This window comes from Drosophila mauritiana, chromosome 3R, assembly GCF_004382145.1.
Source record: "Drosophila mauritiana strain mau12 chromosome 3R, ASM438214v1, whole genome shotgun sequence".
Lineage (NCBI taxonomy): Eukaryota > Metazoa > Arthropoda > Insecta > Diptera > Drosophilidae > Drosophila > Drosophila mauritiana.
In genome coordinates, this window is record NC_046670.1 from 6,686,203 (window position 1) to 6,707,190 (window position 20,988).

At 44.2% G+C, this 20,988-nt stretch overlaps 3 protein-coding genes across 5 annotated transcripts; 1 reads left to right on the forward strand and 2 right to left on the reverse strand.

Moving 5' to 3' along the window:
* Positions 1 to 1,823: 1,823 nt before the first annotated feature.
* Positions 1,824 to 6,680, reverse strand: LOC117145201. Its single transcript, XM_033310763.1, has 10 exons — positions 6,629 to 6,680; positions 6,355 to 6,587; positions 6,122 to 6,275; positions 5,106 to 5,488; positions 3,535 to 3,667; positions 3,290 to 3,470; positions 3,006 to 3,233; positions 2,568 to 2,940; positions 2,180 to 2,311; positions 1,824 to 2,024 (listed from the first exon to the last, which is right to left on the reverse strand). The coding sequence occupies exons 1-10, from the start codon at positions 6,678 to 6,680 to the stop codon at positions 1,824 to 1,826; spliced, it is 2,070 nt and encodes a 689-aa protein (XP_033166654.1).
* Positions 6,681 to 15,203: 8,523 nt separating this feature from the next.
* On the reverse strand, positions 15,204 to 16,779 carry LOC117144722 (NAD-dependent protein deacetylase Sirt2). 2 transcript variants are annotated; one of them, XM_033310062.1, is made up of 4 exons: positions 16,564 to 16,779; positions 16,417 to 16,508; positions 16,264 to 16,375; positions 15,204 to 16,208 (listed from the first exon to the last, which is right to left on the reverse strand). In XM_033310062.1, exons 1-4 carry the CDS (start codon positions 16,646 to 16,648, stop codon positions 15,322 to 15,324), a joined length of 1,176 nt encoding a protein of 391 aa, XP_033165953.1. In that variant the 5' UTR covers positions 16,649 to 16,779; the 3' UTR covers positions 15,204 to 15,321. The 2 variants fall into 2 exon arrangements, with proteins under 2 accessions (XP_033165953.1, XP_033165954.1); XM_033310063.1 differs by having other exon boundaries at positions 16,264 to 16,360; positions 16,564 to 16,778.
* A 458-nt stretch (positions 16,780 to 17,237) lies between these two features.
* Positions 17,238 to 20,954, forward strand: LOC117145986 (zinc finger protein 501). 2 transcript variants are annotated; one of them, XM_033311901.1, is made up of 3 exons: positions 17,238 to 18,356; positions 18,431 to 18,913; positions 19,001 to 19,093. In XM_033311901.1, the coding sequence occupies exons 1-3, from the start codon at positions 17,699 to 17,701 to the stop codon at positions 19,009 to 19,011; spliced, it is 1,152 nt and encodes a 383-aa protein (XP_033167792.1). In that variant the 5' UTR covers positions 17,238 to 17,698; the 3' UTR covers positions 19,012 to 19,093. The 2 variants fall into 2 exon arrangements, with proteins under 2 accessions (XP_033167792.1, XP_033167791.1); XM_033311900.1 differs by having other exon boundaries at positions 17,239 to 18,356; positions 19,077 to 20,954.
* Positions 20,955 to 20,988: the final 34 nt, after the last annotated feature.

Below are 20,988 nucleotides of genomic sequence, written 5' to 3' on the forward strand. Positions count from 1 at the left end.
CAGCCAGCAAACAACAAACAGCAAACAACAAGCAGCAAACAGACAACAGCAACAAACAAAGTTGAGCACACTCACTTAAAAATTCCAAACACAAAAGCGGAAATATGCAAAAGCTTGGACTAGCAATAAACCAAACAAAAAACTGGGCACACTTCGAGGCAAGCAATACCCTTGGAGCTTATATTTTTCATGAGATAGTAGAACATACTAGATAAAAATTAAATGAAAATTTATTTTTTATTTTTAGTGCATATCCTCTTGTTCAGACTAAAGTAAAAAATTAAAGTCAACAACATATGTGTGATGTTTTAAAATACTATTCTTTATACCGACACAAAGGCGGATCTTCACTACTTGCATATAAAAATACTAATAAAAGTTACAAGCTGATAGATTAAAAATAATTACAATTTATTTAGTTGTCTAATTACAGAATATTTAAGTGTAAGGCTCTCAGCAGCCATCTAAGTCCTGATGCCTTAAGGAGAGAGTATAAAACGTTGGGAACGAGAGGAACGACAACGGAAATGACACAGCCGCCATGTTGGCCAACTTGTTGTTACCACTGTCTGTGAATGCAGTAGTGGTAGTTGCCACTGCTGGCTTTTTGCTAGATGTGCTTGTTTGTCGCTTTGAAACGAGCTGTTAACGAGCCGAACACGCCGTATTCGCAGATGCAGGTGAGAGATGGGGGCCAGAAAGCGGTGGAACAGAATGGATGGATAAGAACTTGAGGGAAACTGGCTAGGCTAAAGGATTTTCCACCTTCAACTTCGAGTGGCCAGGTGCTTGCGAGTGGCGAGTGGCGAGTGTGAGCTACGGCAAATTAGTGATAATGAATAATTTCCCACAGCGATAATTAAGGGCATCATTAAAAATGTTTGCCGGCGACGAAATTGCGTTCGTCTAGCACTAAACGCTTTTCCAATTACCGCAGCATACAGGGCAGAAGTCATTTTCCGCTTGCATGTCCACAATCCCCCAATCCGCCCGCATTTCCGTGGCAAGTGCAGCAGATAGTGCCACAAAACGAGCCACACAGCCCCCTTTGCCCCGCTCTCGATCCCGGTGTCCACTGCTCGAAGCTCCCTTTCACGGGGAGATGCATCCACTTTTCACTTTTCAGTTGGCCACTCGGCCGTGTCGCTTATCCATCCCAGACCAACAATGCCAATGGTCGATTTCGGGCTGCAAGCTGCCGTCATATTTCTGCCATGGGAACTGCCAGCGATCACTGAAAGAAATTCTTCCTAACATTTGAATTTAACTGAGCAAAAGGACGTTTATGCAATATAGGTGTATATTTTATTAGCACTAGTTCTGGTGTAAGATCTATAATTTTTCTATATGCTTAAAATAAATTGTGATATAAATAACTGGTATAACTCGTCCTCAAAGGAATACTAGAATTATATATTAAGTACTCGTACTAGAAAAAATCTAAAACGTAGTTGAAGGAGGTATAGCGACTAATTAAAATACTAAGATTAGTAGCCAAGTACTTCAAATGGCTTCTTAGTTTGCAATCTAATTACAAAATTGAGCAATTGATCTACAAATTTAAAGTGGAATAAGTATGTAAATGTGTAAAATAATTTACACTATATCCCTGCTATTGAAAAAATACAATTCTACGTTTTTTTACCCCATTTCGCCCAGTGTACTCCACACTTTAGGTCCCAGTCATGCGGGGTTTTTGTGGCTTTCGCGTGTCGTGCAGCATGCGATTTTGATGTTTGCTGCGACACGTGCGCTGCAAACCCAAGGATGAAGTGATTCCCTTTCCACTGGCTGCGCAAACGGGCATCATTTTAATGGCCAAATTATTTGCTTAAATCCATTCGGTGGATCAGCAACTCTACCACCAGGGCACAGCCCGCAAAGGCGACGCCAAAGGCCAGGACGAAGAGGGCACCGGCTATGTTGCGCACATCCAATGCCCGGGGAGCTCCCTTGACCTTGTGCCCATTTGCCAGATCCATTAGCACTTCTTGCTTCTTCTTGTCCATGTACTTGTCAATGAACTGAAGGGAAAAAGGACTTTGAAATATGTAACATTTCTACGGGTTCCAATCAAGGTGGAATTAAAAAGCGTTATCTTATTATGTTCAACTAATAAAATTATATACGTCTTAGAAGAACTAGTTGATCAAATTCTTAGAGTTGAACAAATAATTACCTCTAGTTCCCAATGAAAATATAGTCCAGTTTCCTGACAGGTTCTTATATGTTTGTTTAATTCAGGCATTAAGATCCAGCCTCTTATCGAAACAGCCCGCGTATAATCAAAATACAGATCATCGTGCAAAACCTACAAGACAAACATAAAATAACGCTAAAGTCGATCATTGCCTCGACTATCAGATACCCGTTACTCAACGGGGTAGAAAAATAATACAACCAAAATTGTCGGTACCAATTTTTGCGGACCGGCCATACGTACAGGCCATACGGACGGGACATACGGACGAGACATACGGACGGGCTACGGACAGGAAATACGGACATTGGCGGATCGACGGGTAACGAGTATAATTACTAACTTATAAGAAAGATTCAATATTTACAATACGATTTTCCAAGGCCTCTGTGGACACATAATCGCCCACAGAAAGAGATCCCGAAGACAAACGCTCGATTCCGAATCCATAATTGGGCATGAAACTGACATTCGACAAGTAGCTGTAGTCGTGCACCTCAAAGTTCCGGGCTAGAATCTGTTCCGTTTCCAGATCGGAACTCTGCACCGTGTGCACCCATATAATGGATGGAGCCGACCACTTCCAGCCCGACTGGGCCCATTTCTCGATCGTATCAACGGGGGCGGAGTAGAAGGGAAAGGTCAGCATCGACTTGAGTTGCCCACTGTAAATGTTCTCCAAAGTAATTGTGGCACATAAAATTGTGGCAAGGAAAAAACGAGGGGCAAAACGATCAAAGCTGAAAAGAAGCAGGCAAAAATAATTGTAATCAATTTAAATTTAATATTATTATTCAAGTTCTACCTCAGAGGAGCAGATGGCTGCTGAATAAATAGAGCAAATATATCCAGCATGGATTTCTCGAGCTTCCTGCTATGATGAAACTTAAGCTGAGTTCCAGAAAACCGTAGGCGATAACTGACATACTTCATGAAGTACAAGAAGGAGCCGCAAATCACTAAAGTTGAGATAAGCATCAGCCAAGTTCGATTATTAAAGGGCATAATATTAGTGCGCCAGCTGGGCAGGGGACTAAAACATAAACTAAATGTAACTTTATGGTATCATTTAGGCAAAGTGAAACCCACGCTGGAGCAGGACCCAGGATGGTCACCGAAGATCGGGCTATGGTGTGCGAGGTTTCCGTGATTCCATCATACCAATTGTAGATGCATCCAATGGCCATCTCCACGCGCTGCTCGTAGATATCCCCCAGCATGCCATCGCTGGATTCATTGTCGTAAATTCCGCCCCAGTTGTCGGCTCCATCTGTAAGGAATTCCATGTTATATATGTATATGTTTTATATTTTTGATTAATTACAATGACTTACAGGCCTCCACCCTCAGGTGGCAATTGTGCACCTGGCAGAAGGTCTTCATCACATTTGCCTCGGCGCCGTCGAAGGTGAGCGAACGATTTGCCAAGTGCGGATGGATGGGATCCACGTCGCCCTCGCCAGCGGGCTGCAATGGGTTAACGTTTATTGGTTAACTATGACCGACAATTCAAGTGCCTCTGCTAATTTCGTTAATGGTCTGGTTGGAGCTACGCCCATTGCCAGTTCCAGACCAGCACAAACCCACTCTCCAGAACACAAAGTAGCATTCAAATGGACATCGACACTTGGCTCGTCGGGCGGCAATTAAATGGAAACACGTAATTTAAATCAATGTTGGGGCTGTGCTGGATCCAAAGCCAAGCCCCAAACAAAACCACACTCACATGCTTGTGGCTGTTTGCCTATCCGTGAGTGTGAATAAGTGTGAGTGAGTGTGAGTGCTGGCATGGGTGTTGGTGTTAGTGTTTGGCTGGGCGTGCGTGTGTTTACAAATGTGCAAATGTCCTTAAGGCAAACAATTGAGTGCGAACAAAACTTTTGCCAAATGACAACAAAAGCTCCTTTCTTTTTTGTCCTTTCTGTGGTAACAATGGGATAACAGGGATTAGTGCTCAGTCTGAAAAAATACCTGAACAAGATTAGATGGTATTGTTGTAATTGAGTTACTGTTAAGTATTTTCTAAAATAATAATAGTCACTCAATAATCTAATGAACAATCAAAGTAATACAAATATAAATGGAACTTAAGGTGTAAAAATTCCTAAGCATACGGCTGATTACATTTTTAAATTAAATAGATTAAATAGTATTTTTCGCTGTTTTACAGATACAGTGCCTTTTGCGCTTGGACAATTCATAGAGACGAGTCCTGACAACTCCCAGCAGTGATTACCACGGACTAGGCACCGCAGCACAACATGTGCTTACATTTTAGTTGCCGAAGTCGTTGCCCGCAAGGACAACAAAGGAAAATAACTAAGCACCCACACAATCCTCGCACATACACGCAAACATACAAATTTGGCCAATGGGACCACCACTGGACATTTATTCACGATGAGTTCGCACAGTCCGACTAATCCAAAGACAACGATGTGAATGAGCCTGATGAAGATGAGGAGTCCTCAACATTCTGGGAGCTGCTGAGGGTTGAGGCGGGGTGAGGTAAATGGGAGCAAGGACGACCAATTGGCTTTGCTTAATGTTGGCGTGCAAATCTCTGGCATTTTGGTAAAGCTGGCTGGCCATCAGGAAGGCACGGAAAAAAACCTTTGTATTTCCCTTCTGGGAAATAACTACACAACATTACTAGTTAGAGCAACGAAATACACATTTGTACAAATTGCAAAAACTCAAAATTAAATTTTATTTAATAATATTTTTTAAAATTTAATTTAACTAAAATTTAGTTTAGAAACTTTTTAAAAACTAACCTAGAATTGCTTACTATTTTTCTAATCCTTGCTTTACTACTTTGGCGATATAAAACGAATTCGATTTCTCTCAGTGCTGCATAGGCAACAACAAACGATAAATATAAACTTAACCGGCAATTACTTACCACATAATTAGTAATCGTATATGGGACATAAGTAATGGAGCCAACGAGCAGGCTGCGGCGCTGCAGATTGAGCAGCTTGTTGGGATAAAGTTCGACCCGGTTGGCAAAAGTTTCGTTCGGCAAGAATGCGTCCAGGAGCAGGGCATCCAAATTACCAACGGCACCGACAAACTTTTGTGTCCACAGCTCGAAATTGATGTCGCGGTAGGACGAAGTGGTTTTGGTTACTGCTCCTCCTTCGCCGTCGTCCTTGTTTCTCGTGTTTACCGATGCGCCTCCTCCGCGCCTGGGGTCCTCTGGTTGGGGTCCTGTTGTGGGTCCTGTTGGCACTGCTCCTGCCTCCGTTTTCGTTCCAGGTCGGACCATCAGATGGTGAGGGTAGACTAAAGCGCATTACAGCGATTTCCCGATGTCGGACAAGCAGAAAAAACAATCGGGCAGGGGATATAAAAAAGAACACGGATTTCTTTTAGAAATTTAAAGATATCGAATAAGGTTTACCTAGTATTAAGGTATTATTTATAAGTTTATAAATTATATGTATATAAATCTGCCTTATTTCAGATCTCTCTGAATGGTGTTATAAGTTATAAGTATTTGTGTCTGAAGACCACATTTTATTATTGATTAATCCAGTGAATGTGATAACCAGTCCGCCAGTCAGAAAACAATGAACAAATCAGCGCTCCATGTCCAAATAGCCCAAGTTTACAATCGAACACTGTGGAGTGTTGAAATTATTGTCAAGTGCTAAAGTTTGATCAATTGGCCACGAATGTCCTGCGGCTGTTTCAGCACCATGTTTACGCGAGGCTCGCCGCTCGTTGGCGACCCAAAGGAAACTTTTCCAGTTTGAGTTGTTTTGCCACGCCCCCAGGGAGGTGGCGGAAAGCCAACGCTTTAGCTAATAAATTGATGCTGACGGGGTAGCTTGAACCGCGTGGAACATGACAGGAACACTCAATTGAAACGGCTTATTCATAGTGTCTTTATGAGCAACTTTAAACCGCACTCACACTGCAGTATATCCAGGCAGAGCAATTCCGCAGGGCTTTCGTCCTCGCACAGGAACAAATATCGCTTGTCCTTGAGTCGCACATTTGCATTGCGAGTGGCGTAGTATCGGGCGTGAATAAAGTGCTGCGTCTGCGATAAGATCGTAATGAATCCCTAAATAAGAAAGCCACAATAAACATAGAAATTAATAAATTGCAAAGGATTGTAAGTAGCGTTAAAATCAAAAACTTACCTCTGTGACGCTGCTATTCAGAGCACCCATAACTTGAGCCTCCAGATCCTTCAAATCCTTCAAGAATGCCACATTAATCCATTGCAGCCTAATTGGCTGACTCAATTCCCGAAGAACTAATTCCAAAGCACTTAAATACTCCAGCTGAAGGGGAGTTGTGGAGGCCGAGTTATTGTAGACAATCAAAATCGATGGAAGTTCAGCAAAGTATTGACCGACTAGAATGGAATTGGCTTAAGTTGCCTGGAAAGTCTAAGGCGATGTGTTGCCTTACCTATAAGCCGAAGCAATTGGCTTAAATGCATCACCAGCGGTTGCAACAACATCTCGACTGCCTTTTGATTCCAATTTCCAAGATTTCATGCTTTTATACGACTGGCTTTTAATGACCGCTTCGATTGACCCGTAAATTGATTTTAACTCGAACTGTAATTGAAAACCTCCGATAGGTCCTATCATCGCAAACTGCAAACGGGCAGTATTTGCTTAGTCATTAGCCTAATGAAACGCACACACCACATTACGATATTTGCATAATTCAGTAAACAAACAAGAACTTGACTATGGCTGCCTCGGGTAAGTCAAGCGGAAAGCCTCAGTTTAGTAAAACTTAAATATACCTATATGATAAAGCATCTTTCGGATGGTAATCAGTTGTGGACACTGGGCCAAAGGATAATGGTAATAGAGTAAGCTGGGTAATAGAATAAAATCCCAAAGTTCAAAGTGCATTGAGTGGGCACTTTAGGGCATATATTTTTATTCAATTTTTAATCATATGGCTAAAAAACTAAGCTGAGATTGCCAGACGATGCACGATATGCATTTGGTTTCCATTCTGTGCCCCATTTCTCGCAGTGATCTGTGCTAACCCCTGGCTGTGGGCCAATTAGCGGTCCCACAAATTAGCGACAACAATGCGGCCAAACGACTGACTTTCATTATGAAAGCGAACAAAGCCCGAAGCGAAGCTAAAGGTCCACAGATCCACAGTCGACAGAAACTGAGCCGGGACCAGGCCAAGTGTCAATTGAAACAATTCAATTGGTCTGCCAGCAAATTCTGTTGGCCGTGAGGGGTTAAGGGGGGGGTTGGAGACACAGGACGACAGGACGAGTCGCCGCCATTGCCGATGTGGTAACACAAATGGACAGTCGAGACAGGCAGTGTGGCACTGCGGCAGTGAATGTGCGAGTGTTGCGAGTGCTTAACCATTGGGTTATTTGAAATTGAAAGACAGATTAAGGGATTTGCTCCTGGCGAGCCAAAGGAGAGCCCGATGGAGACTCCGCCGTGCCATTGAACCAAGGACGCAGAGCCAGGGGAATCAGGGCTGTGCTTCTGCTTCTGGTCCGGCTCCTGGTCATTTGAGTGCACAGCAGGCGGCGATTTTATTGCCTCGACAACCTGCTGGGATCCCCCGAAAACCGTAAAAAAAGAAATCATAGCATCCCTACCCAGAGATCCACACACATGGCTCGGCACTGAAGGGCAATTAAACACTCAAGCGGTATGTTACCCCAGACCGAGTTACTCGAAAGTCAATGGCATTAAAAATCCATGAACCGATATTTATCTTCTCAAACGCTTTGCGGGGTGGCAATAAAGCGAACGAGGCGACGGTTTGATAAAGTGATTAAAGTTTTACTTCGGAAGTCACGTTATGAAATTAGCGTTGGATTTCGGGGTTCATAAAACCAAAAGTTAAGGCAATTTCAAAGTTGGTACACAAGATTATTGTTGCTTAATGCATTTTCGAATAATTGGTACATGTAACGAAACCATGGACATTTTAATGAAATAACTGGTCCCTCAATAAAGTAGAAACTAACTTATGTATTTACCCTTGCTAAAGGTAATGATTTAGTGATTTGTTACATTCAATTGCGCAAGCAAAACCTCAAGTAGCACTAAAAACACCGAATTCGCAGCGCCTTGAAGTATGCAACACTAATCAAGACGCAAATGCAGATTTGTGCGATTACGTGCTTGTCTGTGTGCGTGCGTGTCTGTCCGCAGAAATGGAATTTACACGCCTCACACACGCAAGCACACGCAGCCATTGCCAATGGTATCACTTGGTGGAGCGGGACGAGGCCAGGAACCGCAGGCGGGCTTGCTGACCAGCAAACCGACCGCAATGTGGCCCACAAGCTGCCGGAGTGGCCAACACAGCGGCAACATATGGCCAAGAACCGAAAAGGTTTACGGCTGGCCGTCCATTCGTACGTATGTATGAGTGAGTGAGTGCGTGGCGCATTTTTAGCTAAAGTTTTTTAAATTCTTTTCCTCCTCTGCAAGCTGTGGCTTAGAGTTGTGTGTTATGCTTTCATCTGGTGCCTGCTGGCGGGCAATTTGCCTAGACCGAATTGCACTTGCATGCTAATGAAAAGTGCTCGCCGCATAAAGAACTTTAAATGGCCGGCAATGTTAAAGCCAAATTATCCGCCAGTACGAGTATGGGGCACATACAGGCATACGATCGTATTTTTTTCATACCCCCCTATTTACATTTAAATAATAATAATAATGGCGAACGCGAGTGGGGCGCGTCAATCAAGGCCAGCAGCTGCCTTAATGAATAGCGAAACGAGGCGATGTCCTTGAAGTCCTTGGCAGCCAACTAAACAATGGCAACATGAAGGCTCCGGCGTAAATCGTGCCACTTCATTATGGCCCATGGCAGCTCGAGCTGCGAAGGGAATAAGCCATGCAAATGAGTTTTCCCTCTTCGCGACTTTCACTCGCTCAGCTGACTAACAATGCGATGTGATCAATAATTGCGGCTGAGTCAGAAACGATTCGAGAGAAATTTAATGTGCCAAAGGATATCGGGAACTTAAATTTATTTGAAAATGAAACAACAGAAACGAACTGTTGGTTGTCAGAAATTAATGATTCATGTTCATTGAATACATTAATTGGCCAGCATACATGGCGTATGCTTTATTCTCTGGTTAACAATGAAAAGGTCTACACAACCCTTAGTCGTATATTCTGATTTCCAAACAATTTGGAGCATAACATGCTCATAATCTGCAGAAATTCTCGTTTCTTTTAGCAATTACTTCGAAATTTATTTATAACCTAATTTGATTTGTTATTCGAATTTTCTTTGTTCCATTAATATATAATTTTTCCATGTAGTCCAATAGCAGTGGGATTTCCAAACTCCCACAGATCTATTGCTTTGGAATGAATGCACTCACAATCTGTCACCTGCTGGGAACTCAGTGCCCGAGTCAGAAACAATTACGCACAGCTCATCAAGTGCTCGGCACACACTGCGTATGCTTGATAACCATTTGTGACATCTGACGGTATCTGACAAGCATCCGACAAGCTCGGCAAGATTCCTCTGTCAGTCCATGGAAATGTGTAAATATTTGCATGGTAATTAGCCAGGACATCGGTTTTCCTACACCAGCGCATTAGCAGTAGTCGCTGTCCTTGAAAACCTCATTTGCTGCTGCGTGTGCTAGGTGGAAAATGTGTTCTCAGCAACATTTGGTTGCCGCACAATTATGCAGATTGCCACTGCAGAAATGTGATGAGTGGGCGGGGACTGGAAAGTTTGTGCAAACATTTGCCATTTGCCATTTGGCCGAGGCCAGGCCCCCTGGAGTTCGCCACATATTTGTGTTTGCCATTTTCAGGGTATTGCAAATTGCAATTTTTTCATGATTTGTAAATAAACTGAAGAGGCAGTCTCCGTTTTCTTCTTCCGCATTTTCAATTTTTTGGTTTTTCATTTTTTGCTATTTTGTATTTGCCAAAACCTCTTCTTCGAGTTTGAGGCAAACACTCGAGCGTGTAAATGCACACACACACACACTCCTCGAACAAAAAAATAAAGCTTGTGAAACTAAAATAGAAACACATTTCATTTCCGTAAGATCTGGCAGAGTGGAAAAGGAAAATGTGCTGCACTTTGGAGGGGCAACGGGGGGGCAAGCAGCACGCAGCAGGCGGGTAGAACAACTGGCAAACAACAAGAAAGTGGAAATAAACTTGGCGATAAACCAACGAAATCGATTGGAAATATTTTAACGAAATTGCAGCTTAAAGTGTCAAGGCAGCATGTCGGTTGCTGCCAAAGTGGGTGGCATTTTCCGGGGGCAGCAATCATTTCCACTGACGTTAAGATGAGTGCTCGTTGCGATGATTCGGCTGTCGATGATTATGAGGCTGCAGCTGCAAAATGTTGCTGTTGGGTATTTAGATAATACCGCCCATTCACTTGCCAAATCCTCCGTCTAGCTACAGTGGAACCCCACTTAATAGGCCACTCAAGTGTGATAAGGCAAGGCTTAAGACCTTTGGTCTTCGAAATTGTATCATTTCGAAACATAATCTGTTTAAGTGATCAGTAATAGTAGCAGGTTGTTATTATTTCAATTCAAATTACTAAGTCAAAACGTTTGATTCTGAATGATGTGTGAAATTAATTTGTGAATTTTAAATAGATTGCTGTAAATCATAGACACTCTTATAAATCATTCCTATGTATTTTATAAGGTTGTAAAACGTTAAATTTGTAGTAATATATGATAAGGAATGATTAAGTAATCCAAGTTGAAATATTTCGAAGCATGAAAGTCTTCTTGTCGAAGCTCCACTGTCTCTGTATCTCTCGAGAGTGCAGTTCAAGTGAAGCGCAACGGCAAAGAAACAGTTTAAATGCTAACAATGCAACGGTTTCGGGTCAAGTATTTCCATCTTGCCCCGCTCGCAGCCGTTTTCCCAGCTACGGAAACGAAGTGTAATGAAAGCGTGTAAAGTGCAAATCGAAAAGGCAATACAAGTAACGAGTACAAAATTCCTGTGCCCCTCTTGTGCCCGTTATCGCCTCTTGGCCAGAATTTTCTCTAAATTACCAATGTCGGGGCCGGGCCAGGACGATAAGGATAAGGGGCTGTGCAAGTTGGTCAGGTGCCCGGACACATCCTGCGCGCAGAGAAACGCAGGTGAAGTGAAGGAAACGAACTAAGGAAATGTTTCGCAAAATGCAAGTTTCTTTCACGCTCTAAATGGATTTTCCCTCTGCCATTTTGTTGTGTGAAATTATAACTTTAATTAAATGAATTTAATTTTAACTGGCTCTTCGCTGCCTAGCTGCATGCTAATGCAGCATCCTTGACTTGGCTAGTTGGCTGAGTTGGAACGGGGGGTTATTGCTTTAAGCCCTAACAGATTTTCATATTTCATTAGCATTTGCCGACCACAAAAACCGCCAACGAATTAAATATTGATAATTGTTTTTTGCCAATCGATGCGTTCGCTATCTGTGCGAATTTAAATATATGGCTCCATATATGCAATTACATAATCCAGTGACAGAAAAGAGTTTTGTTGTCGCTGTGCTTTTGCAAATTTATTGCATATTTTGGCGCAGGCTGTGAACTCGCCCGGGAATTTCCCGGGGCTTAGAACTAACAATTCAAAATGAATTTAAGGCCGTCGAGGCGATGGCCAAAACGGGCCAAATGAAAAATTTCAATTAACCACAAAAACCGATGGCCAACCAAATCGAACCGAAAACAAAACGCCTGGCAAACGGAAAAGCGACCAAAAAATTGAGAGAAGAGAAAAATATTGCCCACTGCCAAACGTTTTGGGTAAATCATTTTCTCTCTTTCTATTTGTTTGAGCCGTTTTTCCTGCCGTTGCAGGGACATCCTGGCCAAATCCTTTTGTCGGCGTGCTCTGTGCGTCCTGGGCCACAATTAAATGCACTCGACAATGCACCTGACGGACACGAAATCCTGCTCCGACCACATATTGTATAGCCCCATCCCGGTCCGCATTCGTATCCGTTCATTTATTCATTGAAGGTTGGCTTTGGCCAATCAATTGGCCATGGACCCGTTTTTGCCGCTGCGCCAAATCAATGCATCCTGCGGTCCCAAAAACGAGCGAAATCAATACGAATTATTTGGTTTTCCAATTCGTTACACTTCATTAATGGCAATCCCTAAACTCGTTTTGTTTTGCCGCCCTCGCCAGGCCTTGGTAAGAAATATGATGGCTGCGATTTTGAGTATAATTCTATTTGGACAACCACTCGATTGGACTCGCATTCTGTTTATTGTTCATCATATCTACATCTATGTACATCAATTGGCGGATTGTGGGGACCGCAGCGGAAATTTATTTTATACATGCCAGCCCCACCGCAGCTCATTTGGAGCCACGAAAACCGCCAATTTGGATCCGTGCGGCAAGCGGCATTTCAAATCGCACTTTAATATTACATGTGTGTGGGTTGGGTGCGCCACACACACACCCAAACAAGCCCACCCACCCACACACTCAATCGTTTTCGGCGAATTGTGTTGACAAAGACGTGAATAAAAATTTGTGCGCACAAAAGTATGCCACACAACATGCACATAAAATGATTATGACGATTATGCGAAGCTTCGGCTACTGCTGCTGATTATTCAGGGATGTTCTATGCTAGCATGCTTCACACACAGCATTGGGCACACTTTTTAGTATTTTCTTACGTACTTCGAAAGGAAATATAGGAAATATATACATAGGTTAGTATTTGGTTCAGTTAGTAGCCTGGATACTTTTTTTTCGTAATAAGTGTATATTTAACTAATCCTTTGAATTGGAATATATATAACGATTACAATCATTTTAAGATATTATAAAAAAAAAAAACAGTAAGAATACTTCTTAAAAAGCTTAGATATATGTTTGGTATTAGTTTTTGTGATTAAAAAGCATTGTTCTTAATAAAGAGTTTTTTTTAAAGTTTTTTAAAGTATTCAGTCGTATGGGCATGTTTATATGATTCTGTAAATTTTTTGTAACAATTTACCATTACCAAATTGAAATTGACTCTTAGAACCTATTATTTTGTCCCACGCTGTGCGCAATCCCCTCATAAAAACTCACTCGCTTGTTCCCACATTTATTGACACAAATTGCGTTTTGAGGACGGCATTTGGCAGCCGCCGTGGCGGTTCCTTCTGCTTTCTTTTTATTAAAGAAATAATAAAATATTCATAAAGATTGTGCTACGATAACCACGCATGTATTTTAGAGTAAACGACCATTAAATTTGTTTGTAGCCAGGGCCTAACAATCAATGGCGATCCCAGCTTTATTAGCCCCGTCTGAGTTATTGGCCTCCTTCAAACTGGGTTCTCGGTTTGGGCGCTCAATCAATTCCCGGCCAAGCTGTGCGCCACACAATCATGTCAAGAATTCAATATCAAAGCGCGAGCGCAGCTGCCGCTGATGACATCGTGGAATGTCCACGATTTCATCAACCCCCCGCCTTTCTTTCAATGCCATTGATGAACAGGCTCGCAGCGAGTGGGTGGTGATGGGTGGAGCTGGGGTCTGTTTCGCAAGCATCGCATTTTGATTACAAATATGAAACATGCTCACTCAAATATGACCTGCCCCTTCCCTAGGATACCACAAGCCCGGCTTCCTCAATGGCGTGTGTATGGAGTGCACTTAATGGCGTTCCGCGTTTCTCGCAAGGCGGGGTGAAAGTCAAGTTAATATTGAGCCAACTTGACTCAATTTTGACTGAGTGGGCCGAGACACTGACAAAAAGTTTAGGAGAACCTAATTGGTACGGTAAAGGATCCAAATAATATAAAAAGATCTAAGGTTTATGATTTAATTTAAACAAATTAATATAGCTAATGCCATACAACTTTTAATTGCACAACTAAATATACATAAAAATCTTAATCTTATATCACATTCTTGTGAAAAAAAGAATATTATGAAAATTTGATTATTTAAACACTTTCTCGTAAATTGATTAAAATTACATATAACACTTTATAAGCGCAATAGTTAGTCTGGATATTTATTTTCGTATTTTTTTTTTAAGTTTCAAACTGATCTAAGAATTAATCCTTTGCACAATATTGAATACCGTAACGCGATAGCTAATCGATACTTATTTAAATTTATAAGCGAACACAAATATTTTTTATTAGTGCAGCAAAACATTCGCTGAGAAGGCAACACTTGGGAAAATTGCAAATAGACAAGATCTTAGGCCATTAGCTTTAATTGCCAAAGTTTTGGGCCAAAAGCAAGTGCAATTCCAGTGGCAGCAGCAGTGGCAGCTGGAACTGCAACAAATTGCGTGGCTATCAATATTTCCGTGGCTGCATTTGATTTCCTAATGCATCTGCAGCCATTCATGTCCGGAAGTTGACAGGCTGGGATGCCTCCCATCATCCGATGCAGCCACCTCCGAACCGTCGCCCCTGTCAACGATTAACAATATCCGGTTGTGCACCCCGGCAGGGGGTACCCGCTGGCCCGATTGCGAGCTTGGTTTTAATTAGTCCTGCCCGTACGTATTTTCTATTGGCCAATTCACCGCAGAAGCTTCATTACCGGGCTACCGTGTGTGTCTCTTTCGCTTTGTGCGTGTGTGCTTCTGCAGGACAGATTGCGAGTCATTAAGTTGATGCAGCAGCAGCAGGAGGAGCAGGAGCAGCATCCGTGTAAGCCACACAAACAGGCAGTTAGAATGCCACATGCCACGCCCACAGCAGCGGTCGAGCCATGTCGAGGGGCTGGGCAGCCGTAACTGAATCGAAATCAGCATCAGCACCAACACCAACACGGCAGCATCCAAATCCGTAGCCAAGCCCGGATCAGAACAGAAAACGAAACAGAAACATGTCGAGAGTTAACCTTTGTTGGCGGTTTGCTGCTTTTTGTGCGCCGGAAACGGCAGAGCAACTCAATCAGTTTTTGCGGTTTATGGTGGCCCGGCCAAAAGGGACACGCTAATGGCTCACAAATGGCACTTGAATAATTGAATGCCGGAAACGGAGGAGAAAGAAAGCGCGCGGTATTAGCCAGCAATGCCTGCACATGGCATGGTCCGCTTTATACACGTAATCCACATGTAAACAAATTGCACAATTTAACTACAAATTAACTACGGATGCTACTAACTAATCTCAGAGTCTAAAGCGAAGCATCCTTCTTGTCCCGATCGCCCGAAGTCACCCTATCCGGGTCCGATTGCGGTTTCTCTTTGTCTTTCTGCAGCTCCTCGCTTTTCTGGCTGCCGCTCAGTTTCCTTCGTTCACTGGTAATTAGCTGCTCCAGCTCTTTATCCCAGCCCAAGGCTTTGGCCAGAGCCATTACACCAGCATCACAGTCGCCCAGAAAGGCCACATCCCTTGTGTTATTGGGCTTATCGAAGAGTAGCGATCGCGTGTTGGGATCCATAAAGAGCGCACTGCTGGCCTGACCCACTGCATCGCGATTAATCAAGAGGCGAATGCAACGTGGTCCTGGTCTCCACACCAGTGAAGCAAACGGCTGTACTTCCAACGATGTGCCCATGATGATCAGCAAATCGCAATCCTCGAAATCCTCGTCAGGACTGGAGTAAAATCTCTTTGGCAGGTTTTCGCCAAAGAAAACAATGTCTGGTTTAACAACGCCTTTACACTTTTGGCATTTGGGCAGACGATCGGCGAAGATCTCCGCCTTCATCCAGTCCATGTCGTACTCCTTGCGGCACTTAATGCAGTGGTTGGTGTGGAAGCTGCCATGGGCCTCGATGATCTTGTCCTCAGGCAGACCAGTAAGCCGGTCTAGCGTGTCTATGTTCTGGGTGTAGTGGCGCTGCAGCAGTCCCTTGTCGTTCAGCAACCGGATAAAGTAGTGAGCAGGCGTGGGAATAAAGGATCCAGGGTACAGTTCCTTGGCCAGTGCAAAGAACGGCGCCGGATTCTTTTCAAAGTAGTCCAGATCGAATATGGCCGTGGGATGTGGCAGCTCGTACTTCTTAAGATTGCTGTATAGCCCGGAACCTGGGGATCTGAAGTCCGGAATACCAGCAGCTAGGAATGGCATTATCTTAGTAAGATTCTACAGTGATATATAGAGTGTACCCACATGTGGATATGCCGGCTCCCACCATGGTCACAATCTTGCGGAATCCATGCTCACGCCAATGTTCGGCAAAGCCGTCAAAAGACAAATCTGGAATAACCTGCAAATTTGCGATCTAATCAATATGATAATCAAATTATCGGGTGCTCCGCTTACCTTCTCCACTTTAACTTCCTCCTTTGCGTCCGTGGAGCCGCCGAGATGTAGAGTGTTTGCAAAGAAGCGTCGAACCTTATCCATTGTGTCGTCTACAATTCAATTCATTTAATGAGTGACAGTAAAGACCCAACTATTTAGACTCACCTGGGGCCTCCTCGTCGTCGTCACTGGACGAGGAATTCGATGTCGTCGTCGGTTGTTTCTCTTTCTTTACTTCGACGTCGCCCATGGTAAACAGATTCACCTTCCGGTGAAAATATGTAAATCTGAGGATAGTCTGATGAATTCTCCCAATTCTGTATATTGCGTTTTGTTTTGTTTTAACGTAAAAAGCAAAACACGCCGAAATTCTGACAACTATCGATAGGATTAGGCTAACGATTAAGATATCACTAACAGCTATTAAAAAGCTAGAATTTTTAGAAGATTTAGATCTAGATTTTAAAAACAAATTTGTGCGAGCGACCCAAAATATTAAAATTACTTTGAGATGCTCACGAATTAAGTATTTTTATTTAGCATCGATTTATTAATGGTTTAAAAAAAAGGGTTTTGAAGCGATCGCAACAAATTTTTACTTCTTAAACAAAAAGAAGCCAAATAATAGAAAAAGTAAAACTGAGGAGGGTCCAAGGTTACTAAATCGAGGTAGGTAATAAAACATTTACATTATGTTTATATCTGTATATAAACTAATTGAAAGGCTTAAATCAGCTGAACTGTCAGCACCGTGTACCCAAAATAATCGATAGCTGTTATCGACCCGCCCAGTGATAGGCTCTCCAGTGCCACCAGCCCTGGCTGGCCGATAGTCGATTACTCGATGTTCGGCGGGGGTGCAGCTCTGCCCGTTCGCTCAGCCCTGGAAAACCACGCCAGTCATTTTTGTTTTGATAAGGATACGGATACAAAAAGAGCGTGGCCTGGAAAAACTGCAAAAACGGCGGAGAAAGCGCCCCAAAAGCGAGCGAAAACGGTGGAAACTGATCGTGGGGCAGTGCGCGACAAAGTGTCCGCGGATTCAGGCCCTCCCAATCGCTACGTGGAAGCATAAGCAGCGTGTGGAAGAAGAGGAGAAGAAGAAGCAGCGCAGCAAAAGTACACAGAAGTGCAAACCAGACGACTGAAATAACAAATCAAAGAAGGCCCCAAAGGGAGCGGCGCAGTGGAAGTAACTGCGGGGGCGGGGAATGGCCGAGGTTCGTCGGTGGCCGCCATTGTGTAACGCCGCCGATGGGCAGACTGTAGATCCGCGCTAGGATCTTATCTCTCGAATATCATGCATCTGAACCATGCGACAGCCGCCACGGCAGCCATGGCCAATTATCAGCACTACCAACTGCCAGCCTCTCATGGCGGTGGTGGCGGAGGAGGAGGTGGCGGTGGAGGAGGAAGTAATGGTGGATCTGGACCGGGTCCCAACTCGGGACAGCAGCAGCCCACCACACTGGCCAGCCTGCAACAGAGTCCCTTTGCGCTGCACCAACTCACCGCCGTGCAGGCCATCCAGCACCCCACCCACCAAGCCATGCTCCATCCACAGCACCCGCTGGTCCATTTGCTGGACATATCCACTACCACAGCGAACAGTGGCGGTGGAGGCGGGGGCAGCCACACGCCCATTTCGCCCATGAAACAGGAGGTGCAGAGCGTGATTAGCGAGGAGGAGGTGGTGGTGGACGATCCGCGCAAGAAGAAACAGTGCCACGTGTGCAAGAACAAGTTCCGGCAGCTGACCACGTTACGCAACCACATGAAGATCCACACGGACGAGCGGCCCTACAAGTGCAAACACTGCGACAAGGCCTTCCGCCAGATCTCGACGCTTACCAACCACGTGAAAATCCACACCGGAGAAAAGCCGTTCACCTGCAACATCTGCGCCAAGGACTTTCGCCAGCAGAGCACCTTGATCAATCACATCAAGACGCACAAGGGTGAGTGTGTGGTCGCATCGTCCCAATAGACCTTATGACCTAACTCTATTTCTCGCATCGCTTACGGGTAACAGCGGCGGAGTCCAGCACGCCAACATCCCTGTTGAACTATCAGCCGCAGACGGGCAGCGGCAAACACCGGAAGTCCCAGATGCACCAGGCCTACCAGCAGCAGCATCAGCGCGTCCAAATCTCAAAGACCTTGTACTCCGGCAGCTACAGCTCGCCGGCGGCCGAGGAGCTGGTGAAGCCGTTCCAGTGCAGCGTTTGCAAGCGCCGCTTCCCGCAGCTGAGCACGCTGCACAACCACGAGCGGACCCACATCGATCCTAAGCCGTACAAGTGCGAAACGTGCGACAAGTCCTTCAGCCAGCTGGCGACGCTGGCCAACCACAAGAAGATCCACACGGGCGACAAGCCGTACACGTGTTCCTACTGCCACATGCAGTTCCGCCAGCAGAGCACCCTTACCAACCACCTCAAGACGCACACGCATCAGATAGCGCCTGGAGGCGCCGGTGGAGCAGGAGGCGGCGGAGGCGCCGTCACAGCCACAGGTGAGCCGCTTGTGTGTTCGCCCTACCAATGAGCCGCTTTCTGTTATCCATGTGTGCATTGATTATTAACGCTCTTCCCTAACGAAGCTTTTATTTAAATCTTGTACGCATGCTTACTTCAACAAACCATCCAACAATCCAACTCCGTACCGCCAATCTGCAGTGGATCACTCAATGCCCGCTCCTCTGGCGCCCGGGACGCAGCAGCTGACCAGTGGCCTGTTGCCGAACAACCTGCACGGCAGCACGGCGAACATCATCCAGCTGGACCACCATCCGCTACTGCATTTCCTCGACGGCAGCACCACGGTCAGCTCGGTAGTGGCCACGGCAGCGGCCAACACCAAGGTGGAGCATTTCCAGGCGGGCGGCTCGCCATCGGGCCGGATGACCGTGGTGGGCACCATCAACATGCTGAAGGGCGACAATCCGGACCGGCCGTTTGGCTGCAGCGTCTGCCAGCGGTTCTTCTCACAGCAGAGCACCTTGGTCAATCACATCAAGACGCACACCGGAGAGAAGCCCTACAAGTGCAAGATCTGTGAGGTCAACTTCCGGCAGGTGGCCACGCTGAACAACCACATGAAGATCCATACCGGCGAAAAGCCCTACAACTGTTCCTACTGCCCCAAACAGTTCCGGCAAAAGAGCACACTGCAAAACCACCTGCGGGTGCACACCTGCTAGACCCACGTCAGATTCAGATCGCAACGCGATCCAGGTCCGCAGCCAGCCAGCCAGTCAAGCAGCCATTGAGGAATAGTGCAATATGCATGCCACATAGCACATACACTTATAGATCGCATATACGGCATACGAATACGATTACATGAATACTATATTTGAATATATACTCGAAAGTGTTATTTACCTGCTGTGCAGAGCGCAATTGTATGTAACTATATCGTAGAGAGCTGATCCACATGCGTGTCCAATTGTAAATTAAGGCTAGCCGTATTGGCATAAGCCACAGATTATATGATACAGGGTGTTTAGGCCTAAACTCTATACTATCCTATGATGGTTCGATTTGAGTCGGTGTGTTAAAGGTATCTTAAGGCACTTTAAAGCCATTTAGTCTAAAACTTTTTATTATCTTTTAATACCCATAAATTTCTCGCTTTTTAAAGCTTTGTAAATGAATCATCGGCATCTTCCTAAGTTGGGTTGCTGTTTTCGAATGGCAAGGAAAATGACTACAATAAATTTAGATGTGACCTACTTTGCACAATAACCTTTTATGCCTGAATTTTTACCACTCGCATAATTGTTATCTTTTATATTTCCTTTACAAGGAACATATTACTTAAAAAAAAAGATTGATATTGTTTAAAACTGGTACAATTCAAGTTTTATCATTTGTTTTAAGGCCAAATGGTCAAGAGTTATTAGGATTTCTTTAGCACCGAAGCTTCTTGAGAAATCAAATCGATCCACACTACAGCTATCCTCCTCTGCAACTGTTGTCACCCATGCCCCCTGATCCCTCGATCCCTACCAATTAGTTCCGAGCATCGGCTTCATTCAGCTTTTCTCGTCGTGTTAAATGTTAAGCCCGCCAGCAAAGTAAAGTAAATTAATTAAAAGTAAAACTAGTTATTGCTATACTATGTGTAATCCCGCCCGCTCTGAACCGACATAAAGCCGAACCGAACGGAAATCGAAAACAGCAACTATTTATATAAGTGTACTCTTAGCGCATACTTAGCAGCATCTTCTACTCACATGACTACGCGCGGAGCAATGGCGATCGCATAAATAATCAATAATACATTTAATGAACGAATGAATGAAAACCGGGTTGCTTATAGAACAAAAACTTAGAAAACAGAGAGACACAAGAGTCCCTAAATTAAGTGAAACGATGAGGAGAACGAAGTAAAACGAGTAAAACCAGCTATAATTGAATTGATACAGATCGATCGTAAATGTTGTAGAGAATATATAGTATATATATAAATATATATAAACTACTTGTAAATGTAAGCGAAGCGAAGAGCTAAAACAACAATAAAACATGCAAACAGAAACTGTAACTTTACTTCTTATTCATTTGTTAACGATAGCAATTACCA

Excerpts from the sequence above, each read along its gene's own strand:
- LOC117145201 (XM_033310763.1), bottom strand. The coding sequence starts at position 6,680 with ATGTTGTTGCAACCGCTGGTGATGCATTTAAGCCAATTGCTTCGGCTT. Across the intron at positions 2,941-3,005 it reads CAGCCATCTGCTCCTCTGAG|CTTTGATCGTTTTGCCCCTC; the intron begins GTAGAACTTGAA and ends GCTTCTTTTCAG. Across the intron at positions 2,312-2,567 it reads AGGCCTTGGAAAATCGTATT|GTTTTGCACGATGATCTGTA; the intron begins GTAAATATTGAA and ends TTTGTCTTGTAG.
- LOC117144722 (XM_033310062.1), bottom strand. The coding sequence starts at position 16,648 with ATGGGCGACGTCGAAGTAAAGAAAGAGAAACAACCGACGACGACATCG. Across the intron at positions 16,509-16,563 it reads CGACGACGAGGAGGCCCCAG|ACGACACAATGGATAAGGTT; the intron begins GTGAGTCTAAAT and ends ATTGAATTGTAG. Across the intron at positions 16,209-16,263 it reads GGGAGCCGGCATATCCACAT|CTGCTGGTATTCCGGACTTC; the intron begins GTGGGTACACTC and ends TGCCATTCCTAG.
- LOC117145986 (XM_033311900.1), top strand. The coding sequence starts at position 17,699 with ATGCATCTGAACCATGCGACAGCCGCCACGGCAGCCATGGCCAATTAT. Across the intron at positions 18,357-18,430 it reads TCACATCAAGACGCACAAGG|CGGCGGAGTCCAGCACGCCA; the intron begins GTGAGTGTGTGG and ends TACGGGTAACAG. Across the intron at positions 18,914-19,076 it reads AGGCGCCGTCACAGCCACAG|TGGATCACTCAATGCCCGCT; the intron begins GTGAGCCGCTTG and ends GCCAATCTGCAG.